Raw genomic sequence first — 23,419 nt, forward strand, 5'->3', positions numbered from 1 at the left:
AAAGGACAGTAAACGTTTCACCTTCAGAGATCATCTAGTCCAACCCCCCTGCCAAAGCGGGTTCACCTAGAGCAGGTTGCACAGGAACGCGTCCAGGCGGGTTTTGAATGTCTCCAGAAAAGGAGACTCCGCAGCTTCTCTGGGCAGCCCGTTCCAGCGCTCTGTCACCCTCAAAGCAAAGAAGTTTCTTCCCCTATATTCAGGTGGAACTTCCTGTGTTCCAGTTTGTGCCCATTGCCTCTTGTCCTGTTGCTGGGTTTCTTTTTAATACAATAGATTAGCTGTACAGCATCTTCAGAGAAAAGTGCAGTTTGAAGTATTTCACATTTAATCTTTTAAAACTATATGTTTAATTTTTTTAATTTTTTTTTTTAACTTATGCTTACATTGTTCAGCAATCAAAGAGGCTTTGAAGTTAATCACACCCTAAAAGTAACTTGAAAACACAATATTTTTTGGTTTTTTTCTCAAGTATTTCCTGGATACTAATTAGTTAAAAAGCCACTGTATGCAAACTGTATAGTTCTCTATGGAAACACAGTATCTGATGACATCTTTCTGGAGTAAAAAAAAAACACTGGCTGATACCTTACAAAAAGAATGAAACTTTAGCTTCAGCAAGACTAATTAATTATTTATGTAATTCAGTGTGAACATAGGACTTGAAAATTTTATTTCCATATCAATTTGCATCCATGTAAAGAACTTTAGAATGCTTGTTCACAGATTAAGTATATTATCAAGTTAAAAACCTTTAATGTATTACCATTACAAAGTCAGAAAAAAAGCCAAATAAAATTGTACTTCAATTTTCCACATATAAATGTGTACAGATTCCTACCTATGAATAAAGGTTTTATACATCATTATGCATAATCTTCGTAGAGAGGAAAAATAAATGCACTTTTTTGCATATAAAATACATCTGTGCCACATTCAGCACTAGAATTATTTTGATTCAAAACACATTGTCATAAATTCTGATTGATTTGGGTATTAATTGTACCATGAAAAGAATTTTAAAACAACTCCCAGAGGTTCCCAGTGGTTTCTTCTATAATCACAAAGCAGTAGAAAGGCAATACTTTCTCAATAGTCGTATTTCAAATTCAAATATCCTATTTTTATAAACTTCATAATTATCCTCAGTTCTTAAGAAAAACAACTATGAATGTTTGAAATTCATAATAATATAACACAGTTTCAGAAATACTAAAATAATAAATGTCTTGCTACAAAGTTATTAAGACTAATTGAACTGCTGGCTATGGAAATGGCATAGAAAGCTATACTCATTACAGAAGTATTACATTAACATCACTAATTCACTTTTATTATTATCATCACTAGAATTAGGATTATTAGAATATGGAAACTTACCGTCTCTTCATCTTAAATATCAAATTAGCTTCTCTTTCTCAAATAATAACTTCCCTGTTATTAAATAATTTTTCTTTTCCAAAAGATGTTTCAAACTCTTCAGAAAACAATGACATCTTTAAATAAATATCACCAAAACAACAAAAATCCTCAGACATAATAAAAGCATTTAATGTTTTTAATATTAAATTTAAAAGCAGTTAATTGTTAATATGTACCTATCCCTCCCAATTCTATTTAATATCCAGTCAATTATTTTTGGAGCTCTCACACTCCACATCTTACCGCTCACTTAGCCAGTAATGAACAAAGCCACATAGTTATCTTAGTGATGTTTTAATTATTTATTTACGAATGCAATACTATCTCTTCTGTGCACAAATTAAGTAACTAGAGGTATGACCCAAAGTATCTCAATTAGCTTTAAGATCCTAGCACAAAAACGTTTGAAATGAAAAATGTAAGCTTGATTTTAATTTTTAACTTGTTTTATTTGGGCTTTTTTGTTTGTTTGTTTTTACAACTTCATGTAAGATATTTTAGCCTTTTAATGTCTTTTAAACAAAGAGGACCGTTGTTTTGTATTTAGTACTGAAGAATTATTTATTGTTATTAGTTTTTACATCATTACACGGTGACATTACATGAAAATAACCTGTACTGTCCAGCTCAAAAATATTTTCATTCAAATGCTATTCACTGCACTTATCACCTCATACCAACGTTCCAACTTGCATGAGAAGTTAACATATTTTCAGAAAGCTGAACAGGTTACTGAACCACAACATAAGATTCATGCCTTGATTGCCTTTTCTCCATGCTTGAATTATTTATCTCCAAACAGCATATATTTATTTCTCATACATCTCATTTCTCTCAGACAACTCATGTCATAATGAAAAACAAAACAAAACAAAACTCTCCATACCTCAGAGTCAGCTTGGAAGTAAAATACTTTGGTCTGACTGATCACTCAAAAGGAATTGTCAACTTACGCTTAACTACCTTTTTTTCTTTTATGGCTAATTACATAGGATGGTCTCTTCTCTAAAAGTAAGTAAGTGAACTTAAAGGCTACCTCAAATTTTGTGCTCTTTCTAAACAGCTTTTCTTTGACAAGGTAAACTCAATACACCAAGTTTCACAATAATTTAGCAGAAGAATTATTACAACAGCTACACTGGTCTAACTACAGTGTCACTTTATTCCAGTGGAAAGTTATCAGGAATAATAACTTTTTTCATCATTTGGTTTATGTCACTTCACACTGGCTTAAGGATAATCCGAACTAATACAGAGATAAATCAGGACCCTTTTTCCCCCCTTGTTTTCTTAATATCTAATTACAGGAACTAATAAGAAAAAAATATGTTTTAACGTCTAGGTTCCGGGACTTCCTTCACACAGGAAGAAAGTCCAGAATGTATTTTAATTTTAAAAATCAGTTTATTTAATTTTATTATGACCAATTAAATTACTTGACTAAATATTTACATCAAGTAGAATTCAATATACTTCATAAATTACAGTTTGTATTAAAAAGGTCTTGGTTCAACAAGTTAACTAATCACATACAAAACTGCACACAAAAAAATTCTATCAACTCTAGTACTGCCTCTGCAGTTTGTCATTTACAGGATTTCTTTCCCTTTCTTTTAAAATACCATGCAGAAACTGTCCTTTGGAGATAAATTTAATCGTAGGAAAAAGAGGACCCTGGGCTCCAAAACATCACTGATCTAAGAAAGAACGTAGGAATAACAGAAGCCATACTATGAGATGGAGATTCAAACTTTTGACAGAAATCTTTTAATTCCTAAATCCATATGGGCTGAGGAAGTTGTCAGCCTGACACTCCTGCTGATTTACCAGTCCCTCAATGTCTTTTCTCTCTAATATGGAATTCATCTCCTATTAAGTAGTATCTCACAACAGAAATCTCTGAAAAGAAACAGCAAAGGAAACATCGCATTGCTACTTGGAATAGGCATAGATCATGGAATCATCTTGATTACCTCCAAATCCCAATAATCTGTTCCAATTACATAGCATATTACACGACTGTATTCTCCACGCAATGGGTGTGATTATAGACCTTTAATAGCAGTCTCAAATAATACTCCCAGTGCAAAAGTATTAAAGACCTGCAGGGGTCTAGAGGCTCATGGTTTAAAAGTTCATAGCTACTACAAAGTAGTGCTGCACTACTGGGGAACAAGAATCTTTGTAATAAAAATATTTTAAACCCACATTTTTCGTATCAGCCACTACAATTAACAAGAAAGCGAGAGACAACCCAGGATCCAGATTTCTGAACAGCAAACTGATTAACTAGGATACATAAAGTACTGTGCAGTCAAAATGATTAAATGAACATTTTAAGTAAAGAAATGCCAGGGTTTAGATATAGCAAAGTTCTTACACACGAAACTTGCTAAGAAAGAAAAGGTAGTGCGATAGTTGGACTTCAGTGATACCAGTAGATGCTGCTTTCCAGAAGATTACAAACACAGGAGAACACACAGAAACGTAACTTTGTGTCCTGTATGAGCATCAATAACCTCAAAGAAAAGTATTTACTTCACGTTAAATTTTCTCCAGTCCAAAGTGAATAAATACAGATTAGCTTTCCAACAGAGTGCAAAATTTAACATATATTCTGAAGTTGTTAATTCTAACATTATTACTTTCATTTTTTAATACGTAGCCATGCTTTTATAATATCTCACAGATCTATTAAGTTTAGTGTTCATGGGATAAAGGACATAAATTTCTTCCAGCCTGGACAAAAATACTTATTTGTCTATTTTAAATTAACTAGTGCACGATTATGAACAGATTAATTACTATTTTCTGCATATATTATAAAAGTAGCTTTGTGTTTACTTTTTAATTAAGAGGTTTTATTCCTATCTCTGTAAAAAGAGAATATGCATTTTACTTTGTACTGTCCACATCTGAACCCTTAAATGAGTAGAAACAACATATATTTACAATGTTTTACATTAATGTGAGGTTACCTCATTTAAAGACATTTGTTACCATCTGCAGTATCACCTTTCTCATGATGAAGAACAAGAAGTTCTACGAACAGAATGACGGCAGAGAGAAAGCGGAAAAATTATTTTGCTTCTTTTTCAGAGGCACTTACTTAGTGCAGACTATCACAAAAACTGTAACATAACTCGAATATCAGATGCAGTTAACTTTCAATAAAACAATGTTTCTACTTGTAAAATGAAACTCATGAATATTTTTTTTGTTTGAATTAAATGAAGTTGGCAACTTAACATTCAGATAAGTGCAAATGCATAAGTACAGTTGACCAGAACATTAAAGAGGACATCGTTCTAGTTAAAATATACTTCTGACAAAACAAAAATTCATACCTTCTTATCTTTTCAAAATTATTATTAAAAGTGACATTATTCATTGTCAGCCAAAGACGTTATCTTTTTGCAACTTCTTTCTTTTGCATATTAAAGAGCACTTCTGTTCCATTATTAGTCACAATGGCAGTTTGCTGAATAATTTCCTTTGTTTGCGAGACTGCCGTGACAATAGAAGAGAACATCTTGCAAAAGAAAAAGGGGCTTAAAAATAATTTTTAAAAATCTGTGCAACCCAGACCTTACCCAGATACTCAATCTACATTTCCATGAATTAAATACAAAATACATTGCTGAGTTAGAAGTATCACTTTGCATTACTTCAAAAATATACAAAGGAGCAATGAAAGGTGAAAGAAACCTAAAACTAAGATGGCCAAGCATTTTCTGCTTTTATGTCACTTCTATATCACACAGTGAGCATTATACATATCAGAATATATTACACAGGGTTCTTCTTCAGTTACAGCTCAATATTGTAAACACTTATCACAAGTCTGTCTGGTCTGTACAAACAGAACCTGAAAACAGCCTTAATTAAAATATTAGTACATCTAGCAACAGCCAATTCCAAGTTAGACTAGCAGCCTAGCTACAGTGCACTACACAGACAAAAGAGATACATTTTTCTGAAGTCTGATCTTCGGTTCCCTAAATTCTTTTAAGTCCATAGCAAATAACCGAAGGAACAACTTAACGTAACTCTCATGACTCTCTCAAAAACATCTGTATTAGGAAAACAGTCAGCAAAATGGCAAATCTTTAACTGAGTAATTTAAGAAAAACCCTGTTACCTTCTTCTGCTGTCAAGAATCCTAAGTGACTGAATGAAACGACACAGTCACTACTAACTAAACTAAGCAGGACTCTCCTTAGCCAAGTCTTCAATTTGTATTGTCAGACAAGAAGTAAGCATTTGAATGTGTGTGTCTACATAAAATAAACTCGCATTAAATAATAGAAGAAAACAAGAAGTTCATTTATAATAAAAGCAAAAATATCTTTTTCCTTTCTCCAATTTCCAGTATTCAGCAATGACTAAATACAAAACGACTCAAACAGTTCGACCACTTAGCTATGTTAAACACAGGAGTCACAAATTTCAGTGCTGTACTAACAAACTTCTGTAATAACTTATCACACTTCTTCCATTTTTTTTTATAGCTGGAAAGTGACTTGTTCTGTATTTTGCAGCTATTAGATGTTATATAAACTGCCACAATATATGCACATTCTCAAGACACATGCCCCGCCCCCCCATATTTATGCATTTAGAAGAAGCCACTATGTAAAAACACATACAAATTAGTTTTTAAGGCTTTCCAGAAAAGCCTGTCAAGTTTTCTTACTCCTACTCCTGATCAGCTCTTTGTAGATTCTTCTCAAAAATACATGAATCTGCTAAGAAGAAACCGAACAAGCAAAACACTATACAAGTACTGTAAACCTTCCAGTGCAGACTACAAGTTGACCCACCACAGTATGTCTTGGGCCACTGTAAAGTTGTAACAACATTACGTGACATGGGAGCAGGCCCAGTGCTACTCAATTCCTACATCTCTGGTTCGCAAATTTGAGTTCTGTATCGATACTGTATCAGTATCACATTTACACTAGAATACCGATAATCTCAGGTGTTCATTTAGCATTATAACTGGTACTTGCAAATCTTTGAGTCTTAGAAAGCTAAAAATAAATCTACAAACCAAACTCGTTTTATTTATTCCACTGGAAGCATCGTTAACATCAAAGATCCTTTAATGACGCTTTTAAATGAGAATGCAACTGTTTTAAATGAGAACGCAACTGCTGTTGGCAGTCCAAGTACTGCAGCCTGGAGTACCTAGAAAACTGACTATAATGAACTTAAAAAAACCCTCCAGGGTTTTGGCTATTTTGAGATATGCCGAACTTCAAAAAAATGAAAAGTGAGGTTTCACATTATTTTCATTGTAACAGCTGAGTATTCTTAGAGCAGACATTTCCTTTTTAAGCTTTGGGGCTTGTTTTTACAGTTATGCCTTCATATATAGGTAAGAACTCTTCATTAAATAATTCGAGCTAAATGGTGTGTGGTCACACATAGCCTTGCAGACCTTTCTGTTCCCTTTCCACATTTCATCATCCAATACCCCAAGGTCCCTATTATCCTAGCAAAAAAGGAATGGGCAGGCAAGAAAAAGACAATTCAGGAATGTGTTACTTTGCTAACCAGAAAAAAAAATTAATCCCCAGCAACAGGTGTTCTTCAAGTCTTATAATCCCCATATAAATTCTAATTACACTCCATCACTTGAAAGCGGAAAGTTTTCCTTTGCATTATTCATAGAAGACACATGCTTGCTTTTCCCTGTTCCCTATTCAGTACAGGACAAATAAGATGGAACATCGCTGTTTATTGTATTAGTTGCTTCTCCACAACAACGTACTTGGAAGGACTATGAGAAAGATGGACAGACAAGCAAAGCACAAACGTACACTGGACATCTCCAAGAACTCTAGGTGCTTACACTAGCTATTTACTACTAATCTTTCTTTCAGAGGTTCCACAAGGGTACTCAATACAGTCACCTGGCAGTTGCAGTTACCTATCGTCACCTGGCAGAAAGCACCAGAGGCTTTCAGGCAAATAGCAAACGCAAAGCCATTTTGTCAAACACTGCACCAACTCTCAAAGCCTCATAGACAGCATTCCATAAAAACGAGTGAATGAACGCTAGGAGTGCCAGGTTGTACTCCCCTGGTACAACAGTCACACAATGGAAAAGGAGAGGGGGACAGCGCAAACTCACATTGCACCAGACAAGACCAGAGGGAATTATCCATGTGTCAATGTGAATACTTCATTTGTCCATCAGTCATCCACAGTGAGCTCACGGACCAAAAGAGGCTTGGCTTTCACAGCACAGCCAAGCGATGGTGAAGGGGAAGACCTCTATGCCACAAAACTTTTCAAATCCATCCCGCAGAAGCTTGAAATGAGTACCCAGTGGCATTAAGGAAGAGCTAGAAGGTCTGATTCGACCATCTCCAGACTGCTGGCAGACAGAAATTCTCAGCTTGGAAAGGCCTTCCTATTCTGAGGAGGTCAATATATAAGCATGTACTCTGATCCTGGCAAACAAGCAGGCCTGGACAACTGGCAAATAAAGTAATTCTTAAGAGCCTGGCCGTTAGTCAGACAATAAAAGCATCTTGAATGCATAGGAGATGATGTAGTCTTAAAGTAACCAAAACACTAGATGACTGGAAGATTTGTAGTATGGTGGCAAGCACCTTCTGCTTTATATGCACACCTCAAGTAGGGAGAGAGGACAGAACAGGATGCACCCACTCCACACACTACAAGGAGAAATTTGTCAGTTAACGTGGCTGGGCATAGGGGCACACACGCTTAGAATACACATGGAAACTCATATGAGGAAAAAAGGAACCCAGCATATTGCACATATAAATGGCACTAAGAAGATAGTTCTCTTTTAATCACACTTATCCTTAGGATAATTTATAACCGCCAGTGCTAAAACACAGGTTCCATGCAACTGTTATTAAAAAAAATATGTTTATAATATCATATCAATAACAAACAGAGCTTAGAATCTAATGTTCAAACATAACACAGAACCTTAAAATAAATGCTTGTCTTTTCAAACTAGCTTCCCAGAGATAACATTAGGAACCATACAGCACTGCCTCCAATAACATAGAAAAATTGTTTTTCTTAAAATCATTACAGTACCCTGAAATAAATAGGGATTAGCAAGATTATAATAGATTTTAAAAGTTTATCAGTAGGCTTCCTGAACTTCCAATGAGCTTCATAATTCAGAAACAAAACCAGAGCCTATTACAGAAGGAATACAGGGCACTGTGTGTACTGACTTATCCATCAATGGAAAAACAGAGACAGCAATAAAGAAGTTTAAAAAAAGAAAAACAACTAATAAAAAAACACCACCAAAACATAAAAAGGAAAAAGTAACCTTCCCCCAAATGAGAAAGAAGTAATAAAAATTGTGTTACTTTTTTCTTTTTAATTACTAAATTTAGTTTAGTAATTTTAAGTAACTTCAATTACTAAAATTATTAAAATTTTAATTTTTTTAATTAATTTTTGCTTCTTTAAAGTGAGAATCATTTCATTCATGAAATGATTCATATCAATATGAATTGATATGAATGAAAGAATGAAATGATTCACAGTTTAAAAAAGCAGAAAACTATTTTTAATTATAACACTGTCAAGCGACACACAACACTCAATTATTCTGTTAACAGATATTTGGAAAAGAGAACTTGTGACCATAAAGAAATTTTTCACCTTAACCAGTAGACTTAATTCTGAGGTTAGGAGATATTAAGTAAATGTCTCAAAAAAACCCTAATTTTCCTTAAGCCCCTTTAAGTGAATGCAATGCAAACTAAGCTCTATTCAGAGGCCAAACAAAATTTCTTCCTACCAAGTATGATGTGGTTGGACAATACTATTAAGCCAGTCTACAGTCTAACACTTAGTTGTCGAAAGAGTCACGCAGCCCTTCTCCTCTCCTGCCACACTTTCATACTCCTTTCCTCTTGAAAGCATTGTGACTTTTCTGACCTAACGGTGAGTCAATGCAAGGAACTAATCCTTGAAGAAACTTTTTTTTTTTGGTTAAGATTAGCTTTCAGATCAGAACACGGGGATTCAACAGCAATACCGCAGAAAGGAGCACAGCGCTGGCAAAGGGGACAGAAAACAGAACTGTATCTACTCACATCAACTGAGCTGTACTGTCAAACTCCAACTTCAGTTACTGTAACTGAGCCTTAAACCTATAAAATCCTCTCTTGAGCACAGCTCTGTTTTTTGCTCTATCAATTACTGGTTTCATTATGATATGGTTGTTTTCAAAGAAGTTTGAGTCATTATGGTCTCAGCTGAAAACACAGGCAGAGATTACCAGTCCATTACATCAGTTGTTTAAAATGCCCTCACAAATTTCTATTACTACTAAAAAACAAATGATCCTACAAATATCTGGACAAGGCAAAGACTGAAGTTTTTTGTGGTTTCCTACCACAGCTGAACAACATTAACAACTTCCATGTAACTCAATGAATATTGGAAGAGCACATTTTTCCTTCATGAGAAAATTCAAATTTTATTTTTGAATTTCACATTTTTTTCTTTTTTTTTCTTCATTCACTTTGTCAACATCAAAGATTTTGCAACACAAAGACGCAACACTAAGATACAAAAAATGTAGCAGATTTCTCACCAGTATTATTCACAAGCTAAGAAGTTGTGACTACAAAACTTTCACAAATCATTGCTTACCTTTTCTAATGCAGATTAGCTCATGTACACCGCAAGTTCGTTCTCCACCTATGTAGAAATAAATCATTAGAAAATATTAACAAATAAAATTTATTTGGCTTCTTAATATGGCTTATAAACAGCGTAAATGAAAAAGCTGTAAAACCATGTCATTTTATAAAAATGCAAAAGATTGATTTAACAAGTTTTCAATTTATACATGATATCCTTTGGAGAAAACAATAAATGAACCTTTGGCTTAATATTGCTAATGATGGTGTAGTTTGAAAAGTTGTAAATAGAATTTATACAGATAAAATTACAAATGCAAGCAAATTAACTGAAGCCACACCAATATTTTCCAAGTATAAAACATAATTTCCTGAGGGTACTACCATCTACAGAATTCTGAAAATATCAAAAATATTTGTTACATAATAGAATGCCAAAATAACATTATGATTATCTTCCATGGTAAAAAAAGAGAAAGTCTCTTACTAAAGGCTGGGTTTACCTGGAATTTCTCCTTAAGCGTTTTTTTTAATTAAATAAAAAAAAAAAAGCTGTCCAGAATTTGAGACATTTATATGAGAATAACAAAATTGCTGCTAGAAATATTAAGCTTTACTTTACATTTTCATAATAAAAAAAAATTTTAATGTTAGAATTACAGGAATAAACAAAACACCAACACATAATATACCTAGTGAGGACAATGAAGGAATCCTCAAAGGAAGGAGAATACATTCAGTCAACTATGCTGAAAGAGGAAGGCGTGATACAGGACACGAAACAAGCTATTGCTAAGCCTTATAGATGGAGGAACGGGCAGTTACAGGCTGTTGAAGACATTCTTTTAATGGTCTCTAGAAATTATTGAAAGAGTTGATTATTTGTTTATTATGATTACTTTACATTGAATATAGTTGCAGTATTCATGATCCTCTTCTCTTTTAAATTAATATATTTTGGAATGACACACCCCACAATCAAACCTTAAAATTCTAAGCTACATGAAGCTATGGCCTATCTTAACCATATCCTAATGCCCACTAAGCCTTTTTCCACTGACAACAAAAGACTGCATGTATATGAACACAGAACTGAAGGGACGTGCCTAGGTTTTCATACCCAGTTCTCTGCAACCACATGAAAATACAACACAGACAGTTCCAAAAATTCACAAAACATCTATTCCATATGCATTAATCACTACAGGGTTTCAAACACTTCACAACACTCTAAAACGAGCTTTAGATAACAAAATTATTTCCATCTCAAAAATGTGGAAATACATTTTATAGCACTTACTACTCTCCTTCATTCCATAATAAAGGAATTATACCATATAATAAAGGATATTATGATATAATATCAAGTAATATTTAAAACTCATAATTAGTAACATTAATAGATGGTGGTGTAAAAGTTTTAAGAAGATACCTGTATTTGTGGTTGAATTTACATTTTAAAGAAATAACTGTAGGAAATGCATATATTAGAGTAAAAAAGGATAAAAGGGGTTCAAAAAAAATGGAGTAAAACATAACTATTCTAAAATAAAATTAAATGTCTGTGAGGTATGAAGTTAAAAAGAATCCTCATTTTATGTCAACATACTTTTTTTCATATTCAGTAGTGTGAAATACAAGCCTCAAAGACACTCTTGAATGGGAAATCAAGTATCAGTGAGTCTGATGATCCCATGAGTTCTGTATAGTCATTCCCATCACAAAACCCAGTAACAATAGCAATATAACAACTCACTCTTTTCAGTGCATTCTAGAAGTTGTCCAATACTGTTTTCATTCAGAAAACATTTTGGAAGGAAAACATAACAAAAGCTATGTAAAAAAAAATAATCTGGTTTTGCAACAAGGCATTTTAAAAAAAACAAACTTTGGGAGAAGGCTACAATCTTCTTTAAAGTCATCGTAATCATCTTCAGGCTACAAAAGAAAAACTAAAAGCATGACTGAAACTCTTCTCCCTCGATTTTCTTCCCCCAGTAGACTTAAATTCATCGGTGAAGAAAGAATAAAAATCACTGAAAAAAAATAAAGGAATTTTTCATTACACAGGATGCTAGACAGTTAAAAATTCACCTAGAAACAATTGAGAGAAGAACAGTGAGCAGCATTAGATTTTAATTATATACTGCCCTCAATGAAATGAACCAGCTTGAAATCTCACCATAAAAATACTAACATTAGGTTTGGATTTTGCATTGCTACCTATTGTTTTCTAAAGAAAGGAATCTTTTTTCAATTGCTTAGATGCTGAAATATGATGGTGTTCCACTAAATAAAGCCTTTACATTAATCCCGATGTTACTTTTTATTGACCACAAGGTTACATAATAAAATTATACAATTTAACATGCATTAATTCAGGCTTTTAATTTTTTCCTTTTTATTTTGTTAAAAAATGATGAAGGATATTTCTTATTTAATAGGTGATTAATGTACTACTCTTTTTCCAAACTGCTTTTGGATGGAAATCAACTTAAATAAAAATACATCAAGTGACCTACATGCTTTGAAAATAAAGTTGCAGAAAACATCTTTTATTTTAAATTAACCAATTTAATAAACCCATGAAATATTATCCTCAAGTGGCATGGGCAGATTCTTCTTTTCCCTAGTGCTCTTCAAAACAGTGGAGCTAATAGTCTATCGAACACCTTGCTTTTACTCACAGATTAACAAATGAAAACAAGTTTTCCTGTCTTTCCAACTCCCAAGAAGCCTCTCAGCTTTGAATAGCAGAGTCATTGAAAGAAACGAATCTGAAAATATGAAAACATTTTGCATGACAGCAAGATGTCAACTGCTAATTTAGCATTTCATCCTGGAAAGACTGGTTTTGTGACGGTTAGCCCACAAATCCCAAAGGTTCAGTGGTATGACCCTCTTAAATTTTACAGTCTTTAAACAGTAGTTTAAATTAATTGATTTTAATATAGTGGTAGGTCACCATAGTTTTATAGTTAAATAAAATTTAAGTTTGATTTAGATACAAATTATTATTAATTCTATTTCATCCTGACCATGTACATGATCTCCTATTTAGCAGTTTAAAGTTTTAAGTGAGTTTGCATATAAAACTACATAATACTTTGTCCAAAATGCAATCTGAGAATACAAAAAACCCACCTGAGGACATAAATCTTTTCATAATTTCAGACAACGGAAATAAAATGAGAAACAACAAAAGATGAAGTAATACTAGAATTGCAACTTTGACAAAACATTTGAATTTTCTTGAGCAAGAAGGACCACCTTGTGGCCCTAAAATCTAAATCATTCAAACATTTAGCACAAACAGAATGGCCAGATGTTTTAGAGGCAGCTGAAACACCTCATGAAGTTTAATTTTCTCAATTTAAGAAAGAGATTTTGTATTCCACGTCTCTGTTTGCCAAGATGATTATTACACCAAAAAGATGAAAAGTTGTACATCAAAGAAGACAATGCACCACCTAAATTTTGCACTGATTACATTGTAAAATTTCATCTCTTTCTAAAACTAGTACAACTCAAAATTCAAAGTTCTATGTTTGGACTTTGGATGAAATTCCACTACTAGGTGCTGAAAATAATTGACCAGGAAATTTAACACAGGTATTATCATAGTGTGATTTAGGCTGGGAACAACGTTGGCGCTCTTAGAGTTAGAGACTTCAGAGCAGGAACACCTTTACAGGAGGTTCCTCTGGGCCTCAACCAACCAAGTTCTGCAAGGACCAAGGTTCCATGACCTCTCCAGGCACAACCAGTTGTGAGGGGAAGGCAGGGAAGGTGTCACCTCTCACTGTGAGCATTTCTTCCTTGTCAGGAAGATTTCCCTTGATGTAGCTCACACGCATTGCCTCATGTACTTTCATTGTGCACCTGACGAACTCATCTCCATTTCTTGGACCCTGTTCTGCAGTGAAAGGCTGCAATAGGAGTCCCCTTCAGGTTTCCCCAGACTACACAAACATATTTCCAAGCCTCTCCTCATAGGCCATGTACTCCAGTTCCCACATCATCTTAGCAGCACTTTGCTGGAGTCTCTCCAGTTTGTGAGTCTCTCTCATACTGGGTTAACACAGCCAGATACAGGGTCAGAGGCACGTGGCTGGTCCACATTCAACTTGCTCTTAAGCAGGACCCTCAGGTTCTTTTGTGCCAAGCTGCTCCTGCCCAGTCTGTCCACAGCTTGTAGGGCTGCATGGGCTTGGACTTTTCCTTTGTCCTTGTTGAAGTTCATGTGGTTCCCTTCAGCCAATTCTTTCAGCTTGCTGAGCACCTGCCAGATAGCAGCCCTGCTCTCCAGCACATTAACTGCTCCCCTATCTGGCATCACCCACAAACTCAGCGAGGGTGCATTCCACCCCTTCAACAAATGTGTCACACAGTCTCAGTTCCAGCATCAATACTGTGGTGCAACTTAGCGTACTGCGTATAAAATACATCACTCTTCAGTTCAGCAACAAATCCATGTTAGTAGCTGTAGCAGAACATTACGCTGTATCACAGAAGTCTTTCTCATCAGGTGTAACTTGGGACATACTTTTTATATGATAAATTACTTTCCTGCTGAGTACTATATTTTAATTAGCATTTTCCTAAGTTTGGACTACATTCAACAAACATCCACTTAACATCTTATTCAACATTAAGACAACTATTTTCTCCCTTGACAAATCCGTGAAATTCCAGTGCAGAATGACAATGCCACAGAGGTTAAGTAAGGCAGGGTGAAGGGTGAGGGACACAGCCCTCATTGCAGCCCTTGAGACCCATCTTGTCACATTACAGAGGAGTAGCTGCTGCCCACACACGGCAATGGCAAGGGACATGCATTTCAGCAGAGCTCCTTCACTCCTGCTCTGTGACCCCATATCAGACACAGTCATAGTCAATCTACAGATCACAGGTAAGGCTGGCCACCTGCCTCGAGCAGGCAGGACTGTCAAACGAGAAGCAAACAACAGTGCTGTGCAGAAAATGCATAAAACAGAGGTGTTATGGTGCAGAAACTATGTTATGGGATACAAGTGAAAAAGCCTACCCCACTGTTAACGTTAACATGTCTGAAGCTTGTGGAAATACTAATGCTTTCACTATGAATACAAGACACTTAGGAAACCCATTCTTATGCTAAGCTGTTTCATGTAACTTATGAACAATATGTACAAACTTATTCTAAAAGACAACTATAATTAAAGTGTTCTGGCTCGCATATACCAACAAAACTACTCCTTGAAAAATTGCCTCATGCCATGAACTGATTTTAAGGAAGAATCTGGTTTTAGATGAACAGACAGATAACTGTAAAGGGCAACAAACAAAGCTGAAAAGACATTCACAGAACAGCAACTCTTCAGCTGGTATCGGTATGGTATTTTTCCTAAAAAGGTTACAAACAATCATTAGCCCATCCTCACCTATGGTATAAAATCACCACTGCATTCCTTTAGTACTCTCTTTACAATTTTGGTCTACAAATAATATTACATATGTAAAAAATGAAATGTTTAAAGTTGAACACTTGTAAGTAGTCAAAAAGCAAATGTTTGAATTTATTAGAAAAGAGACAGCAAGTTAAAAAAAAACCAAATTTGCTATTCTATATACTTATTACGTGCCCACATGTTGTGTATTTTGTGCAGTTTTGGTCTCCCCTGTCGTACCACTTAAAAGAATAAAATAGAATCACAGAGGTCAGAGAGAAAGACAAAAAAAGTCAATAAAAATGGATAAAATGTGAATGGTTTCCATATGAGGAGTGATTTAATAGACTAAGGCTCTTGGACCTGAAAAAAAAAAAAGACACAACAGATGGTGGACGTAAGCAGGTAAATAAAGAACAATTATTTACTGTCCAATCCACTAATAAGAGAAATAAGTATTGGATTAAATTAGTAGCAGACATGTTCAAGACCAGATGTTTTCAAGAGGAAAAGTTAGAAATCAGCATTCTGGTTTTATAATACAAACTCCTACTGCAAAGACTATCTCCTCTGCTAGCATCATTTAAAATGACTGCTATCTATTAATTTCTTAGCCTAAAAATAGGGTCATCTACCTGTCCTAAGTTAAGAATATTTAGTTTGTTGTTATCATCTGACCTTAAAAGCAGTAACAAACATTAAAACTTTTTTCACACGGAAAATATTTACATTTTTAATTACATTTCTAATCAACAGAAACCACGACACTGATCAAGGAGTTAGCAATCAGTGACAAATAATCAAAAATAGAATAGCCATTTCCATTTCTCAAGCAAATTTTGCATCTGATCCTACCCACACAGAAATAAATGGAAGCATCTCCATGGATGTACAGAAGCCAAAAAGAAATGGAGATAGCACAGATTTTCTAAGCTGACTATGTCATAAAGTAGAGAGGTTCTCAGGGACCTTCTCCCCCATCATGAAACTAGTATTATCTCAGCTTCCTTTCTACCCAGAATGATAAGACACTTCTCTTTTCCCTACTCTTCTGACAACTGAAATATAATTACCACTTTAAAAAGACTAGTAAGTTCTTTATTTTACCTTGTTCTCATTTAAATACCTCGTCAGATAAGTCTTACTAGTGGAAATGAAGAGATACAGTAAATATAACTAGCAACAGAAACATTAAGTATAAATGGTTCAAGTCTGACCTGATATAAAATCTGTGGATAATTTTTAAATAAGAACAGAAAGAGAACCAGCAGCTACAAGAAGAATTGTTACTTCACTGCAAGTGACAAGATTAAATATACATTGTCAAGCAATGTACACTGCTATCAAGTGTTCTGGAAATAAAAAGAAAGAGGTCAACAACAAAAGTGGATAGCAAAAAAGGCATAAAATATTAGAATGACTTTTAGCTAATGCTTACAGTTTTTAGGTAACACCACTGAATCACCACTCTAGACCAAAGTTTCACAACAGAAAGTAAGCCAAGAAATATTTCTCTTTTTTAAAAATGATTAATGATCTATGGACTTCCATGTATAATTTATTTTAAAAGTGTACGTTTTAATAATTTTAGTTACTCAAAGAAATTGTGAGAAAAATATGCTCACAGAAATAGTACCACTAAATGTATTTCTCATAGTTCAGATAAAACAGTAAGTTTGTGATACAAAGGGAAATTACTACAAGAAATTATACTTCAAAAGATGCCAGGTAGTAGGCAAACTGCCTAATTTAGCAAAAAAAAATAGTAAAAAAAAATACCTGTAAGATGTGTGTCAAACATACTGAACGTACCACTTTTCTCATCAAAGAACATGTTCCTCCGCTGAATGTGACCTATTAGTTCACAAACTAAACACTCATTTGCTGCCTTACAGTTAACTTTCAAAACAAATCTAAAGTTTCTCCATGTCACTCTAGAGACAGGTTTACACAGAAATCAGGGAAGATCTCCCACCAAGAGCTAAACACTCAAAAATTAGCAAGTGTAAGGATTAAATGCTGACTTTAAATGCGCACTTCAATCTCACATTTAGTTTTATATACAATATAGTACCTTTGCTTTATGCAGTCCAAAACCTGAAAATACTCAGGAAAAAGCCTGAGAGTATCATCTGTGGATCCCTCACATCATTCATTACAAAAGCTGGAAGACTGCAATTGAATCAGGCTGGGAATAATGTGAAGAGAAAATATGACCTAATGGTTAAAGTAGTTGAAAGTTCTCCAGAAGACAGCAAGACTTCTTCCTCTCTTTCAGTTCCCCTGTATTTCGATGGGCAGTAATATAAGCTAACATTTCCAATCAGGCAGTGACTGTGTGTTTGCTTTCCTGCATGCCCATCTCAAATGCCAAGAGTTACAATTTGCAAAAGTGCTAAGCATTAAAAACAAACAGAATTCAAGAAGAATTTCACTCACATATCAACTGTTCTTGTATCCAGTATGATAGTTTCACCTCAGCCCACAAGGAACTTGTCAAAAAGAAGTCTGTAAAGCGTTAGAGGTTTGATTTTTTGTGTTTTTTTTAAAAGGTAGCCCACTCTATTACCTAAAAGGCAATAGACACCTAATGGCTTTCTTTATTTCAATAGATGTGTAACACTACAGTGATGATGATGTAACACAAATTCAACCAAGAAATCAGTAATTTTGCATGTGGCACAAGGTTTTACTGTCATCAGCAAATAATGCAGAGAATCCTCCTTACAATGACAATAAAAAAACCTAATACCGAGTAACACTCGCTGAATAGTTTCCACTACAGATAGCGAATGAGCATAAGACAGCACTAAACAGACTGTGTGTGGCTGATCAAATCTGATATCCTGACATTTGATCCAGCTCACATTTAATAAATGTGGGCATTTGTTAAACGTTTAACAAACGTTTAAATGTGGACCTAAGTACAAAATACAGCTTCTTACATTTAGGCTTTATTTAATACCGCTGCTGCTGCTCAACCCCTGCCCTAGCTGCACCAACCTGGACTCAGAAGCACTACAGCCAATTCAGGTCAGCGCTAACTTGAGGATCTCTGTGTCATCTTACACCCTAATAGTATACACTGTAGAGACGCTTGAATATCCCAGATAACTTGGAAGTCAAGACAAAGCTGTTCCCTAGGCCAGATTCAACCTATGAGCCACACATATAATACCTAAGAACTGCACACAGCTCATTGCTCTTCTGTTTCCTTTCTGCATTCTGGATATTTGCAGCTAGACATAGTTTTCATATAACCTATAGGACGCAGTGTTCTAAATCCTCTCTCTTCTCATACCCATAAACAAAAAGTAGGTTCATTCAGTAATTTTCATCTTTGTTTCACAAGGCAATGAGGGTTATATAATGAAACAGTTCAATTTCCTGCCCCATCCTTCTATTGCTTACAAATTCACTGGTTAATTGAAGGCAAAATTGACAGAAAGTTTTAAGAACTTAATACTTCTAGGATTCTATGTTTCATAAAAAAATCAGCAGTCAAATACAATACAGACACAAAACACAGGGACAGTCAACCAGCCAATAAATCCACGCACAGCACATGCAGATGCAGCTGCCTGCTCCCAACCAAACAGCTGGCAGATGAGGAAAGAGAGGGAGGACAATCTTGTCAGAAACACTGGAGAACTCGGGACACTTCAGAGACACTCGGGAGATGCAGGGACAAAACGAAAGGTTTTCAAACACCTAGATACACGAGGAGGACCTTGGTATACAACATCAGGAAGGGCATGTGTTACCCTGGTAGGATCACAGGAGGAAAATATGGGAAGTTATGTTCATTAGCCTCATTCCTCTAGCAATAACTTAGTAGATGACAGCACCACCCTGCAAATTCTTTCTTCTCTACTACATTCCTTTTACCTGTATGGCTCATTATTCTCTTTAATACTTCTCAGTTCTTAACACTAAACTCCTCACAATGGAAACCATAGGAAAGAGTTTAAATTCAAAAAGAATTAACTCAGTCTGAAAGGTTCGTCTCTAAATGCGTTCCCCTCCCTGAGAAACGTACATTTTTGTATAGCCTATATGATGTTACAGCATGTTCAAGTGCAGTCCAAAAACCTGGTAAAAGTAGGATGAGGATATGCAATATATGGAATTCCGCCTTAGGTTACAAAGCATCCCACTGCAACCTTTACATTTCTTTTCCCTCCTCCATGCAATTGCAATGTGATTTCCATCGCTACCTCCTCACTCAGACCTCAAAGGTCCAATGGTGACAAAGTTTTGCTATCGCTCAAAAGAGGAAAAGCAGCATAAAGAAACCAAATTAATGCTGCCATGAGGAATATTACCATGGTGATGCTGAAGGATTCTCTGAAGTGAATCCTCAACTCTCTCTCCAATCCCAGCAAACTGCCACAAAACCCCATGCCCAGGCAGCTGCAGGTGAGAGGATCTTAATCACAGACTGCCTACCAGTCTGGGCTTACTACTGCTTTCAGTTTGGCTTTACTCTCTACCATATTTGCCATCCTCCATGTCCTGATACTCTCCATATTAGATTAATTTAACCTTTCCCTATGAAAAAGTGGAACTATTAACCAATAAATAATATCGCATCTTAAAATAGAGCTCCTACTTAATACTAACACTAATTTTGTTTTGGGAGAGAAATACATAGAAATAAGAACTGTAAATACAAGTCTTTAATCTCATTTGAGCTAAAACTTTTCCAATTTGCTTGCCCTCTGCTGTTCCCTAGCAAATCTGAGATTACCTGACCTATGCAAACTATATACCTGATGTCTTTACAAAGAAATTAAGGATATGTTTTAACATGACATTAACTTTCTAAAGAAAATGATGTAATTGTTCCCACAATCACCAAATTAGGGCTTTGAACTTGGTCCCATGAAGAATACTTGTCTTTTAAAAGTCTGTCAGTGATCATAATGGAAAAAAGTAAAAAAGCGTTGTCACTGACCAAAATGAGAACAGTCATTGGCCATGGTCAATGGCTCCCAGGTTCTCTATGACACTTGATACAAAAAGCGTCACTTTTCCAAAAACTTTGGGGTTTAGTGTTAGAATCCATGTAAATTGGTATGCTGACAAAGTGACACTGGAAACGGTACTTACCGATTTTTAAGAACAGCCAAAAGCACTTAATTTCTTGCAGCTAACAAATCCTATTTTAATTTGAACTCTTTTAATTTTGTGCACTCTTCACGTATAACTACATATGCCCTGCTTTGAAGGAGCTTTGAACTATTTTATGTTTATTTTTCAATCAAAAGTTTTCAGTCTTGCTTATTTCCAATGCCTTTACCAAAAAAAATCTGGACAACGGTAGTGTCTTTAAAAATGAGCAAAGTATTTTCCCTATTTACAAATTTACTTGGACACAATGTAAATTCTGTATTTTGACACCTTAGACTACAAGTCCTGTAGTTTGATCCTGACTTCAAGAGTCTGTATTCACCCAAATCAAACTCATGTTTTTTTAACACTGCTGACCAGGAAACGGTACTGCTAAACAGTCAAGGCAAGGTACTGTTGCACAGACAGGAGGGAGAGAACACCAAAATGAGGAATAACAATTGTAACACCTACTAACAAATCTACAGCAATCAGCTATTCGGTTGAAAACAAAGAGGAGATGCTGCATGCCTGCTACAGGCTACAGCAGAAAAATACATTGCATTTTCTGTCTTCAGGGAGAGTACTAAATCAAAACATAGCAGATCACTTAAATGATTGGATTTTTTTTTTATTCTGCCTGACACTTAACTGTGAACTATGCACCCAATTTTCTCAAGAGCATAAGTCCCATTTTGGCAATTTCACATAAGCGTTTACAAGACAGTTGGGCTATTTCTGAAGTCTGGCCCTAATGAGAAGTGTTGCATTCTTTTCAAAGGCTAGATTGCTTAATCCATTCATGAGTATTTGCTTTAACTTTTCAGAAGTAATATTCTAACTCCTCTGAATATATTAAACATGAATTCCACATTTTGCAATCTAACAAATTCTCACAGATTTCTGGGATAACGCAGCCTAAAATGAAAACAGAGCCAGATTTTGAAGGACTGACAATCTTCTTTTCTGAGCTTGAGTTATGTAAAAAGTGCAGACCCAGCAGAAATTTTTGCTATCTTCTTGATAATATTAAGAGGGCTTTTCAGCAGAAAAGAACCTAGCCAACTTAAAGCTGGCCAACTTAGACTCCTGGTGTGCATAGCTTCCAAGACAGGGTGAACATGCAGCTTTGCCTGTGCAGTGCTACTTCTCCTTACAGAGGCCTGAATTACTAATTCAAGGAAACTGACAGCACAGAAGCATCCCACACGCAAAACAAACAAGAACAGTTTGGTTTTCCCTCCCTCACTGTTTTCCTAGATTCCTTCAGTTATAACAACAGATGCTTTCAGAAAGAAACATCACAGGTGAGGAAGCAGCATATACCTTAAGACCTTCTTTTGCTGGAAATAAAGTTCTGTGATTTCTTTTATTTTTTTTTTAAGGATTTTTAAGAAGGTGGAAAATTACTCTCAGAATCGAGCGGAAAGGTTTCGAAACAAAGCTCGTAAGTCCTGCCTTTTAAGACGATCATCTCCAAACAAACCCAACAAGTGTCTAGTACATCTCACTCCCTTGTTGTTGTTGTTGTTGTTGTTTTTAAGTGATGACTAGAAAGATCTGCGGACACCAGCTTCTACACAGGCTGTTAGCTCTCGGCGGCAGCTGGGCAACCTGCAGAGAGCAGGGATCCTCCCTCACCTGGGGAAATCAGTTTTCAGAGACTTCAAGGGCCAGGAGGGACAACGAGTTTCAAAGCAGTTGGCAAAGTCTCTCCGGGGAGGACAGAGAAGGCTGCGCACCTTCGGCAACCGGCATTTACACCCAGGGTGCGGGTTGTTGCGAGACAGACCCTCGCCCCAGCGGTCTCGGAGCCGGTGGCGGGCTGCACCGGCACAGCTCCGGCACCGGCACAGCTCCGGCACCACCGCCGGCCCCGGGGGGAGCCGCCCGCCCCCGCCTCCCCACCGGAGCAAGGGCGGCTCACGGCACCGAGAGGATGGCTCCGTCCTCCCCGGGTCCCCGCCGCGGCGCCCACAGCCGCACGCCCAGCATCCCTGGTGGAAGCGGCGGAGCAGGAGGGAGAGGAAGGATGCCGGCCACCGTGCCAGGGATTATTTACCCCTTCCCGGCTCTCCGGCATGGAGACGGGAGGAGGGAGCGCCGACACTCACCTCTCCCCCACGCACGAAACAGCCCCTCGGCTGCAGCCCCCGGGGGGGGGGAGTTGCGGGGGGGGTGGGGAGTTGAGGGGGTGGGGGGGCGGAGGAGAGGAGGCGCCCCCTTGCCCCCGCCCTCCCTCCTCAGCCCGGCTCCGGGCACCGCTCGGCTTCGGTGCGCCCCCCACCTCACGCCGCGGTGGGAGCCCTCCCCCTCCCCGTGCTCGGGGGGGTGGGGGGGGAGAAGGGAGAAGGAGGAGAGGGAGAGGAGGGGGCTGGGGAAGCGGGTCGGGGCGAGAGGAGCCCGTTATTGGCCTACTTACCATCAATCGCCATGATCCCCGCGCTGGGCCGTACCAAGCGGCGCGCAGGCAGGAGAGGCGCTGGCGGGCGCCGCGGCCGCGAGACGGGAGCGCCGCGCGGGGCCGGGCCGGGCGGGGGCGGTGGGGAGAGGCGAGGCGGGGCGGGGCGGAGCGTGCCGGCGCGCGTGACTCCGCCCCCCCCCCCGCCACCGCCCTGCGCGCGCGCGGGACGGCCGTTGAGGGGTCCCTCAGAGGCTGGGGGTGCTCTGGGGAGGTTCATCCTTGGCAGCTCCCGGGTTTGGGGTGGGGGGGAAATGGTGATATCCGTCAACAGAAGATCTCACCGCCTTCCATGGTTCCATTTCGTGGGGTTTCTTCCCAAAGCTGTTGGTTGAAAG

General features: G+C 37.1%; 1 protein-coding gene across 5 annotated transcripts in view; it reads right to left on the reverse strand.

The window, feature by feature from the left end:
* Nucleotides 1-23,143, reverse strand: part of SYT14 (synaptotagmin 14) — a 104,865-nt gene extending 81,722 nt beyond the window's left edge. For all 5 annotated transcript variants that reach the window (XR_010070240.1, XM_063328539.1, XM_063328538.1 and 2 more), the window contains exons 1-2: nt 23,043-23,143; nt 10,090-10,137 (exon numbers count right to left, since the gene is read on the reverse strand). Coding sequence is in view for 4 of the 5 variants with exons in the window: in XM_063328539.1 (XP_063184609.1) it covers nt 10,090-10,137; nt 23,043-23,055 (61 nt within the window). In the remaining variant the exon portion in view is untranslated. The remainder of the gene's footprint in view (nt 1-10,089; nt 10,138-23,042) is intronic.
* Nucleotides 23,144-23,419: the final 276 nt, after the last annotated feature.

The sequence above is a fragment of the Chroicocephalus ridibundus genome, chromosome 3, assembly GCF_963924245.1.
Source record: "Chroicocephalus ridibundus chromosome 3, bChrRid1.1, whole genome shotgun sequence".
Lineage (NCBI taxonomy): Eukaryota > Metazoa > Chordata > Aves > Charadriiformes > Laridae > Chroicocephalus > Chroicocephalus ridibundus.